Genomic DNA, 12,066 nt, shown 5'->3' with positions numbered 1-12,066 from the left:
GAGCTATATGCCCAGTCTGTTAAATCCAAGGTAGCTGATCAGCGGCTTGGTTCCCACCAGTTTTGGCAAATAACAAATAGGATCTTGAACAGAAGTGTGCGTTCTATCCCAACCATTATCAATGGACCAGAGGTTATCTCGTCAGCGTCAGACAAGGCCAAACTATTTGCAAAGAACTTTGCAGCTAATTCTACCCTATGCGACGAAGGCCATCAACTTCCCATATTTCCTCCTATAACACAGAACAAGCTAGGTAACATACAAATATCCGTGCATGAGGTCGCCAAGCTAATAAAAAACCTAGATTCCAGTAAAGCAACTGGCCCTGATGGCATCCCAATTATAGTGTTAAAAAAGCTTCAACCAGAACTTGCTCCCATACTTACGAAACTATTTAAGCGCTGCCTTAAGGAGAAGTGCTTTCCGGCCCCCTGGAAGACCTCCTCAGTTTGCCCTGTATTTAAGAATTCAGGTGATAAGTCATCTCCCTCTCAATACAGACCAATAAGTCTTCTCTGTGTTATGAGTAAGTTACTGGAATCAATATTAAATAGAGAAATAGTCAACCACCTCAGCAGGAATAACCTTCTTAGTGACACACAATATGGTTTCCGCTCTGCAAGATCTACCGCAGATGTGCTGACAGTTATATCCCACAGGATTAGTGAATCTCTTGACAAAGGCTTCCTTTCTAGGGCAATTGCTCTCGACATATCAAAGGCCTTTGACAAAGTATGGCATAAGGGTCTACTTCACAAGATTTCCAGCTACGGTATAACTGGAAATGTTTTCTCAATCATTAAATCATTTCTCTCTGATAGGCTCATAAGAGTAGTGGTAGATGGACAAAAATCGGAGGCCTGCAATATAAATGCTGGAGTCCCTCAGGGGTCAATCCTGGGCCCAACTCTCTTCCTGATCTACATCAATGACCTCCCTAAACACATACTTAAATCATTCGTTGACATCTATGCTGATGACACGACCATCTACGGCAACACATCAAAGGCTGTAAATGACGAAGTTCTCTCGGATTCTCTCTCCTCTGATCTCGAGCGCGTGGTTCAGTGGGGGAAGATGTGGCTAGTTACCTTTAATGCATCCAAAACCAAACTCCTATCCTTACATCATCAACGCTCTGATCCCCAGCTGGCATCAATTGTGATGGATGGCTCTCGTCTGGGTGAGGCCCCGTGTTTTGACAAGCTTCTGGGCTTGACCTTTACTCCTGATCTGAAATGGAACACGTACATCAAGTCTGTTGCCAAGGTCGCAGGAAAGATGGTGGGATCCTTCTACCGCTCCAGAAGATATCTCACTACTGATGCAATTCTCTATCTCTATAAAAGCCAAGTACGGCCAAGGATGGAATACTGTTGCCATATCTGGGCAGGAGCTGCCAAAAACAGCCTATCATGCCTTGACAGAGTACAAAATAGACTTCGTGGTTTAGTGGGGGATGCCCTTTTCTCTACCCTGCAACCCCTCTCCCACAGAAGAGACGTTGCGAGCCTATCCTTGTTTTATTGTTATTTTCATGGCAGGTGCTCGTCTGAACTCCAATCCCTGGTCCCCCCTCGCCAATCTTTCACGAAAAACACCCGTCTAGCTGAATCCACTGTGAAAAATTTCCCCCACTCTATATCTGTGCCTAAATCAAAACGCGGATTTCATGAACAAAGCTTCTTTCTTAGAACTGCACGCCTGTGGAACTCTGTTCCGTCTGCCTGCTTCCCTCCGGACTACAACTTGGATGTCTTCAAGTCTAATGTTAACAAATTCCTAATGAACTGCCCCCCTAATTAAACACTTCATAAAATCTCCTCACTAACGTGATGTACTCACAATAACCCTTATCCCTGAGTGGCTTCCGGGCCTTGATAAGTGGTGATCACTGTGTAAAAAAAAAAAAAAATAAAAAAAAAAATAAAAGCAAAAATGTACGTGTGTATGTATGTACGCTTTTCCCCGATGTCCACAAAAGGCTTCTTTCAGAGAAGCGCTCGCTTGGTTCGCAACTTCTTAAAACTTTTTATATCATCTATAAATTGTAATATCTGAGTTACCCACGGAGCTCGCCTGTCTATTTAATTTTATTCACTTTCAAACGTTAATTATTCCACATTTCCCGAATCGGCATGTGTTACATTCGGTTTTCGGTATAAAAAAGCGAACCTCGACTCTAATAACAGGCCCAGAGCCAGTAAATGTTTGTCGACTTCGTCATATCAGACGGGGGAGCAGGTTTTTGAAAACAAACAAACTGATTTATTGACATCATTAAAAACTGTCCCGCACAAAATCGCCGTCACGTCAATCAAAAACGAGCACCTGTTTGGTTTTTTTTTCACACTTTACTATTTTCCAACTGCGCGTCGTAAAAGCTTCGTTATTTTAGAATTTAGAGTGGGGGATCAGTTCCATGTATAAATTTTATGATAAATGTTGAAATTATAAAAAATATAATATTTTTGATTTTTAAGTTAAATAAATTGAGTATTTAATAAATCTGAAAGCTCCTATGCACACATAACAAAATATAACAATAAAAAGTTCTGTAAGATGCAAAGATGATCACATACCTTTTCATCTGTACTTGGAGTTGCTATCGTAAATATTCCAGGACTGACGAGGGAATTCTGAAGTTGATTGACAAGCGCAATCTCAAACGGGTTTTTCACCTGTGATTGTGGCGTCGAATGATGATGCCAAGTGAGCTGGCTCGAAACACTTTGGGGTGTATTAAAAACCGATGGCTTCTTTAGACGGTGAGGAGTCGAAGACAAGGTAGATGACAAAGAATTTATCAGATTCTTATTTCGTTCAAGAGGCGATGGTGTGTAATATTTGGTAGGGAACACTTTATTTCTTGGGGTTTGCTTCACAGCATCATCAATTGGCATGGGTCGGCTGTAGGGAGTTGGACTGGAAAACACAGTGCCTGGCAATGACATGATTGATGATCAGGTCGTTGGAATTGGTAAACTCAAGTCAAGGGGAAATTATCACAGCTGCTGATGAACTGGTGCTGAAATTTTGAAAATTAAGATTTCTATTAGGTTGATGCACAAGTTTGCATAGATTTAAATTTTCATCTTGAAATGAAAACTGTATTTTTGAAAATCTTTATTCATAACAATTATGACTTTTGCCCTCTATAATGTGATTTCATCTGTCAACGAGCTGATGTCTTATTTGTAAAATTCTTTTGGTTTTGATGTAAAATACGAATTTAACTCATGTTTAATTTCCTCTCATAATGTCAATCAAAGAGCATCTAAACGGTTTTGTAATCTTCAAAATAAATGATAATCCCAGGGAGCTAGACTATGTAGTATGGGGCAAGATTTCTCAACCAAATTTTCCGAGGAAATCAATACTGTTGTCGAGGACGAGCATTATCATGATGGAAGATTACTTTCTTTTTTTTTTTTCTTGGGAGTCACCACTTATCAAGGCCCAAATGTCACTCGAGGATAAGAGTTAATGAATGTATGGTTGTAGTGTAGTAATCATTAATGGTGTAAATTGGCTAGAATTTGATTATTTATGGGAACGGCTCAACAAGAACTTGTTTACATTGGATTTGAAGGCTACCATGTTGTATTCAACCAGAAAGCTGATCAACGGAACAATGTTCCACAGGCAAGCAGTTCTAGGAAAGAAGATTTGTTCATAGAATCTGCATTTAGATTTAGGCACAGTTAGAGAGTGGAGGAAATCATATACAGTGGTTGTAACTAGTATGAAAATAACAATAGAGCAGAAACAGGTCCGCAACGTCTTTTCTATGGGAAAGAGAAGCAGGCATCACCTACTAAGTTTTGAAGTCAGTTTGGAACTTTTCTATTTGCTAAAGAAAGTTGTTTTGGGGTCAACATGGGCAAGAATATCACTGAAAAATATTAATGATGCTTTTAATAATCTGAAAAAAAAAAAAAAAAAAAAGTTATAAATTAATCATGGTCATATATTTAAGTAATAATTTTTTCTTTTTACAAAGGAGTCACCACTTATCAAGGCCCAGAGGTCGCTGAGGTTAAGAGTTAATGAGTGTACAGTAATCAATGGGGCAATATTGTAGTAATTATTAGTAGTGGAAATTTCGTAAATTGGATTACCTAAGGGGACAGCTCATCAAGAACTTGTTCACGATGGATTTGAAGATGACCATATTGTAATCAGCTAGGAAGCAGGGAAATGGAAGAGTTCCACAGAGGTGCTACGAAAGAAGCTTTGTTCATGGAATCTATGTTTAGGAGCAGATAAAAAGTGGGGGAAATTATTGATAGTGGTTTCAGCTAGACGAGGGTTTTTCTTAAAAGCTTGGCAAGGGGACCCATAGATTGGAGCTCAGATGAGCATTTGCTATGAAAATAATGATAAAGCAGAGATGGACTCACAACATCTCTTCTGTGGGAAGGAAGTTGCAGGCAATAACAATATGCATAATATAAGTTATAATGGTTTAAAATGCCCATTTCTACAAACTGGCAAAATCATTTTTTCACTCACCTGATAATATTAAGTAGCTGTACCTGTCGAAGCTGTACACAATTGAGAAATAAAAATAACTCACATAAGTGATAAACAGTATTATATACACTAAGCATACCCATAAATTTTACGAAAGTAAACTAAAAGTAATTAACTGCATCTACTTGGCATTGCTTGGTAATTTTCTTTCTTGCAATGTTTTTTGAAACTCAATCACATATTCTTTTCACAAAATTTTAATGCTCCATCAAAGGGAAGTAACTCTGAACGAATACAAAATTAGAATTTTGGAGAATGGAAAAACTGATTTTTTTTTTATATATATATGGGAGTTACCACTTATGAAAGCTCAAAACCCACTTGAGGATAAGAGTTAACGAGTGTACGGTAATCACCGAGACAACAGCGTATTAAGTTAGTGGTAGAAATTGATTATTTAGGAGAGAGGGAGTCAACAAAAACTTGTTTACATTGAACTTGAAGACAACTATATATTGAAGTCAACTGGAAAGCAGGCCAGTGGAACAGAGTTCCACAGACGGGCAGTTCTAAGAAAGAAGCTTTGTTCATGAAATTTGCGTTGAAATTTAAGCACAGATAGAGAGTGGGAGAAATTGTTGATGGTCATTGTAGCTAAGTAAGTGTTTTTTGTGAATGTTTGGCAAGGGGGTAACCATTGAGCTCAGACGAGCACTTGCCATGAAAATAATGATAGAGCAGAGCCAGGTTTGTAACATCTCCCCAGTGGAAAAGAGGTTACAGAGAAGAGGAAAGGGGCATCACCTACTAGGTTTCAAAGCCAGTTTTAAACTTTGTCATGTTAGGATAGGGTGCTCAGAGCAGCTCCTGCCCAGATATGGAAACAGTAGTCTGTTTTAGGACATATCTGACTCCTGTACATGTAAAAGATTGCATCGGTAGTTAGATAACTTCTGGAGCAGTAAAAATGATGCCAGCATTTTTCAAGCAACTTTGGCAACAGATTTGATGTAAGTCTTCCATTTCAGGTCAAGAGTAAAGGTCAAACTCAGAAGTTTGTGAAAACAGGGAGTCTCTTTTAGATGAGAGTCATTCATATCAAGTGGGACCAAGTGGGGATCAGAACATTTATGGTGAAAAGATAAAAGTTTAGTTTTGGATGCGTTAAAATTAAACAGCCAATTTTTACCGCAGTGCACTACATGCTCAAGATCTGAAGAGAGAGACTGAGAGATCTTGGCTGTTGTTGGCTTTTGAAGTGTTGCCACAGATCATAGTGTCATCTGTGTATTCTTGAGTATCTCTTAAGCAACTGTATCTATTTTATTTAATTTTTTACTAAGATATAATTTGAGCAAAATTAAGTTGTTTGGAGGTAATGGCGAAACATAGCAGTCAAGTGGTTTGGTTTTTTAATTATTTTCTTAAATAATTTTTGGTAAATTTGTAGATTAACATTCAACTAAATTCCTAATCACAATCCTCTCCCCCCCCCACTAAAAAAAAAAAGTTATATTCTACCAGTTTTTTTGGTTGTTTTTACATCACCTGTGAACATATGGAAAAACTTGGAAAGAAAAATATTTTAGAATTTAGATTGCGAGATCAGTTTTGTGTATAAATTTAGTATAACTGATTCTTCATTTTTGAACTATTGTCTAACGTTTTAAGGCTGTTAATTTGTTTTACCACTAACCATGTCGAACTAGCAAGGTCGTAAAATCACATGTAATCAGTTTTAAAAAAAAAGAAAAAAAAAAGAAAAAAAAAAGTAGACTACCCCCCCCTCCATGATAAAAAGAAAAAAAAAAAAAAACACACAGAATGTATCTCCTATAGAAAATAAAAATTGAGTTAACTGTCCTAAAACACAAGAATATACGAAACTAAACTGCTCTCTCCCATCTGTTTTGTTGCTGTATTTTGTTTTATCGCCTACAAGTAGAATCTCTTGGGAGGGTGGGTTACAAAATTGCTTTTATTAATTTCAAAATATTAATAGAATGTTAGTTATTAGTTTAAATTTATTTATATGCTCAACTTTTATATTTTTCCACGTTTTCTTAAAGCTAATACAGGAATTATTTTGATTATTTTAACTGATTAATTATTTTGAAAATAAAATATTAAGTCGTTCATTTGCCCCAATTATTTAACTTCATCATGCAGATTACGGACAGTTTTTTTTTAGATACGATTTTCAAGTGAAATTCAATTTTAAGGTGAACAAATACAGAATAGTTAAAAGAAAAAGAAAAGATGATTTTTTCCTTAGTTTCAACCTTTACATGACGACTTAAATAGGTTTTCGAGTATGCTGAAAACAAATATCGTATTTAAATTGTCCGTAAATAGTTTTCCGGATATAAATCACTGTAATTCTTTATGTTGAAAGTGGTAGCCATTGTTGTGCGCGCATATTGCGGAAATTTAAATGCGATATTCGTTTTCAGCATACCCCCAAAACCGGCGGACCTGTACGAAAGTGCCCACCCCCTAAATGCATGTTTAATTTCTTTTTTCGATGTTATCGTAGATTACAGACTTAAGTATCATAACAGCAGAAATTCTTTTGAAAAACAATAAATTTAATGACTTTTAAAAAGGGGATTCACTTTCTTGTTATAACATTCCACTTCCTGATTTCATGTCTATTTCTTTACCGACGTGTCACGTGATTAGAACGTTATAACGAGAAAGTGGACCCCTTTTTTTTATTTTAATTTTTTCTGTTCAATCTATGATAATCATCGGAAAAAAAAACCTTTAAAAAATGAAAAAGATGCATTTTAGGGATGGGCGCTCACAGGTCCGCATAAAAACGTAGAAAAAAATTTACAAAAAAAAAAAAAGAAAAGAAAAAAAAGTCCCTTTCGCATGTTAAGAATGGATTTCAAAATAATATTTTTTCAGCACGGTCTGAATTCTGCAAAAGTATCAACCCCATCAGAAGTTAATGAAAGATCAATAAAAAGTTTGTTTTTTTAATGATTATTTCCGCAGAATACGGGCCGTGTTAAAATAATAACATTATTTAGAACCCCATTTTTAACATGAGGGGGAGATCGTTCCCCCCCCCCCCGCTTTTTTAACTATTTTGTACTTCACCTTACAATTTAATAATAATAATAATAATAAAATGTATATCACGATTTGTAAACTGCAGAAGTAAAAAAAAAAATATTAAAATAAAAACAAAACATTAAACGAATTTAATAAACAAAATAAACTTAACACGTAAAAAAAAACTTTAAATTCTATACATTTAACGTATTACAGAAAGCGAATTAAATCAATCGATTACTATTAATTATAATAACATAAACACTAAATAAACTAGAAGATAAAATTATGTTTTTAATTTTAAATGGTAAACATTAAAAAAGACGAAAATAATCAGAAAGCAAAAAATATAACGGACAAAATTATACAAACTTTTCTTTTTAAGTAAAAACAGGTTCACGGCGAGGCGGAAAATAAATATAAGAAATACTATTTCTTATGTTGATAAATTAAAGTATTGAACCTTGATTTTTCTTTTTGACCACTTTATAAAAAAGTAATCGATATTTTCTTACATACTTTTTCGGTTATTGTTACATGTTCTAAAGTCCTCATTTATTTCATATTGCCATTTTTTTTTTTTTTTTTCGAAAAACCGCTTCGGCTAAAAGCGCCCTCTATCGGCCAAAGTTGTTCAAACTTTTTTGTTTAATTAACATAGCAACCAATGATGCCAACTGAGATTTTAAAAACCCGCTAGATTAGGGAAAAGAAATCTCCAGAAAATCGCTAGTTTGCCGTCTGAAATTTTACTGCGTTTGGTATAAGTATAATATTTTATTTATTTATTTTTTTTTGCTAGTGTTGCTTTCTTTTACCATTTTCGGCTGTTAGCTTGTCTACACTTTTAAATAAAAGTACTTAACTAAATACTTTAAATAAAATACGTAAATAAATACTTTTAAAAAATGCCTAAATAAATACTTTTAAATTAAGGGGAATGTTTAGATCGTATTTTAAACTAAAGCGGCTCGAACGCCACCCCCCCCCATATACTTGGAAAATCGATTTTATAACGAGTTTTAAGAATGATTAACCGGGAAAAAAAATGGTGAAAACAAAAATCAAAGAATAATTGGGTAAAACTTGCAACATACAAATATCTGTGTGTGATGTCGCCAAGCAACTGGCCCTGACGGCATTCCAATTATAGTGTTGAAAAAGCTCCAACCAGAACTTGCCCCCATACTTACAAAGCTGTTTAAGCGTTGCCTTAAGGAGAAGAGCTTCCCCACACCCTGGAAAATCTCATCAGTATGCCCTGCATTTAAGAATTCAGGTAATAATCAGTACAGACCAATAAGTCTCCTGTGTGTCATGAGCAAGTTGTCGGAATCCATATTTAATAGAGAAGTAGTCAACCACCTCATCAGAAATAACCTTCTTAGTGACATGCAATATGGTTTCCGTTCTGCCAGATCTACAGCAGATGTGCTAACGGTTATATCTCATAGGATTAGTGAATCTCTCGACAAAGGCTTCCTTTTTAGGGCAATTGCTCTTGACATATCAAAAGCCTTTGATAAGTTATGGCATAAGGGCCTATTTCACAAGATTTCCAGCTACGGTATAACTGGAAATGTTTTCTCAATCATTAAATCATTTCTCTCTCTGATAGGCTCATAAGAGTAGTGGTTGATGGGCAGAAATCAGAGGCCTTCAGTATTAATGCTGGAGTCCCTCAGGGGTCCATCCTGGGCCCAACTCTCTTCCTGATCTACATCAATGATCTCCCAAAACACATACTTAAATCATTCGTTGACATCTATGCTGATGACACGACCATCTATGGCAACACATCTAAGGCCATAAATGACAAAGTTCTCTCTGATTCTCTCTCCTCTGATCTTGAGCGCGTGGTACTGTGGGGGAAGAGGTGGCTGATTACTTTTAATGTATCTAAAACCGAGCTCCTATCTTTACATCATTAACGCTCTGACCCCATCTGGCATCAATTAAAATGAATGGCTCTCGTCTAGGGGAGGCTCCATGTTTTGATAAGTTTCTGGGATTGACCTTTACTCCTGACCTGAAATGGAACATGTACATCAAGTCTGTTGCCAAGGTTGCTGGAAAAATGGTAGGATCCTTCTACCGCTCCAGAAGATATCTCACTACTGATGCAATTCTCTATCTATATAAAAGCCAAGTACATCCAAGGATTGAGTACTGCTGCCACATCTCGGCAGGAAACTGCTAAAAACAGCCTATCCTGTCTTGACAAAGTACAAAATAGACTTTGTGGCTTAGTGGGGGATGCCCTTTTCTCTTCCCTGCAACCTCTCTCCCACAGAAGAGCCGTTGCGAGCCTGTCTTTGTTTTATCATTAATACCATGGCAAGTGCTCGTCTGAGCTTCAATCACTGGTCCCCCCCCCCTCACCAATCGTTCATGATAAACACCCGTCTAGCTGAAACCACTGTCAAAAATTTTCCCCACTCTTTAATTGTGCCAAAACCAAAACGTAGATTCCATGAACAAAGCTTCTTTCTTAGAAGTGCACGCCTGTGGAACTCTCTTCCATCTGCCTGTTTCCCACCTGACTACAACTTGGATATCTTCAAGTCCAACATAAACAAATTTCTGATGAACCGCCCCCTTAAGTAAAACACTTTATCAAATCTCCAATACTAACGATTACTACGATACTATCCCAGTTTTGGGGTTGTTTTAAAAATGGAATGAAAATTTAAATTTCGTTCCGTTTTAATTTTTTTTTAATTGCGCATGCGCCAACAAGATGTATCATAATTAAAAAAATAAATTTTAAAAATGGATAGCACAACCACCGATATGTGCTCAGTTTGCAAATATAAGAATTTTTATACAATAGTAACATTTTGGGAGCAAGAAGATTTAAGTAGGAGGTTTAGGTTTCTAATAGAGCATGGTGTATTTGTTGCTGGGCCGAATGTCGGTAGCAATCGATCCTGCAACTAAAAAATGACACAGGCAAGGAAAAGACAAAAAACGACGATGGCAAAGAAAAGATGACAAGCACAGTAGGTGCCGTCGTAAGGGAAAAGAAGTTTAAGTGAAATCAAATCTCTCTGCCCCAAACAAAATAATAATAAACAAAAAGGAATAAAGCAAAATGACACAGCCTTCTGGTTTAAAATGCATCACATTTATTTTTTAACAAAAACAAGATGAATAAGCAAAGGTCTGATCGGTGAAAGTTCTTGCAAAGTTATTATGATTAGAATGTTAGATGAAAATCCTTCATGGAATTAATAAGATTAGAAGGTAAAAGGCTTGTGTAAAAAATATGTCCTTATTTTAAGGTTGGTGTTTTAACTGGCGAAGTTCGCTTTATTTAAAAGTCCCATGGGGAAAGTAATTCGTTGTTGTTATTAATTAGAAAATATGCGGAATGGGTGTGTGTGTGCATAAGCGTGATTTTTGAGTGCCCACGTGGCGTGTGTAATTATGGTTTTGAAGGCTTTGACAGCGACGATGTTATGAAAACGAGAGGCAGTTCTCATGTGACGTCGAAGCGAGAAGAAGTGAAAAAGAAGGGAAGAAAGAATGTTTGATGCTGTTGGAAATCAAGCGAATCGACGGCGAATGGCTGCTGCTGGGTTCGCCTATCAAGTAAGTCAGCAGCAAGTGTCTGCTGCTACTGCTGGTTCGGCTGCTGTCTGGGGAGGTAAACTAGCCCATTCTGTAGTGGTTCAGCTGCTGCTGATGCTGCATTGGGTTGAGCTGCTGGTGGGGGCAACCCTCACTGCCTGACGAGCCAGGCTGATCTGTCTCTTGTTGAAATAACCCGCTGTATTTATATTCATTCGGCAGACGTAGTTGTAGACAAAAGCAGCTTGCAACACTGGTCATCTTTTTTGTTTTTGATTTATGTTTGTTTTTGTGTTTTTAATGTACTGTAGTGAGTTATCTGTTTGAGGTTTATATTCATGTGTCATATCAAATTGAAGCTGGGAAAGTTGTGAATATTATTCTGGCAGGAATTGTACTGTTACAGTGTTCCATGGAATAATTATTCAAGTCGAAATACTTGTCAGAAGGTCATCAGCTGTGGTGTTGGGATCTTTTTTGATGAGGGGTTTCTTTTGGTTGAAAACCATGACATATTGCACAAAACAGTCATATGTTTGAAGTGCCAAACACTGTTTTCTTTCAGGGAAAAAGAGAGGAAGGTGACATTTTTTGAGAAATCGAAACTTCCTTATCGGTAAAGTATATTGTTTGTCAACCATTTCTTAAGTAAAACGTGGGACCAGAGCAATTTTAAAAAAAAGATTAAAACGGAGCGAAATTTTAATTTCCAGTCCATGTTTAAAACAGCCCTAAAACAGAGTGTTTTCAACAAGTTTTACCAATAATTGTTACCAAAGACAATAAATGTTACTTTTCTACCTATCTGAATAAGCTCAGTTTATGGTTTCAAGTATTTTCAAGTGCTTTTCTTTATTTTTTAAATCTTAAATTGCAGGTGTGTGTCCGTCAAATATCTCCAGATTTTCTAGAATAAAAACACTAGCAACTAGATCAAAATTTAACCCGCTAGAT

At 36.5% G+C, this 12,066-nt stretch overlaps 2 protein-coding genes across 3 annotated transcripts in view; one reads left to right on the top strand and one right to left on the bottom strand.

Moving 5' to 3' along the window:
- Positions 1-8,163, bottom strand: part of LOC145303400 (uncharacterized) — a 45,784-nt gene extending 37,621 nt beyond the window's left edge. The window contains exons 1-2 of one of the 2 annotated variants that reach the window (XM_080144714.1): positions 8,059-8,163; positions 2,583-3,028 (exon numbers count right to left, since the gene is read on the bottom strand). In XM_080144714.1, the coding sequence (XP_080000840.1) occupies positions 2,583-2,954 (372 nt within the window). In that variant the 5' untranslated portion in view covers positions 2,955-3,028; positions 8,059-8,163. Of the gene's footprint in view, positions 1-2,582; positions 3,029-7,911 lie in introns of both variants that reach the window. The other variant, XM_080144713.1, reaches the window with a different exon arrangement.
- A 25-nt stretch (positions 8,164-8,188) lies between these two features.
- The window catches only part of LOC145303401 (enoyl-CoA hydratase, mitochondrial-like), a 71,804-nt gene continuing 67,926 nt past the window's right edge, over positions 8,189-12,066 (top strand). Inside the window, exon 1 of the mRNA XM_080144716.1 lies at positions 8,189-8,300. The gene's annotated coding sequence lies outside the window, so the exon portion shown is untranslated. The remainder of the gene's footprint in view (positions 8,301-12,066) is intronic.

Source organism: Euprymna scolopes, chromosome 19 (assembly GCF_053919585.1).
Source record: "Euprymna scolopes isolate OS-2025 chromosome 19, ASM5391958v1, whole genome shotgun sequence".
NCBI lineage: Eukaryota > Metazoa > Mollusca > Cephalopoda > Sepiida > Sepiolidae > Euprymna > Euprymna scolopes.
Note: the sequence above shows the minus strand (reverse complement) of the source record. Positions and strands in the feature narration are given on the sequence as shown.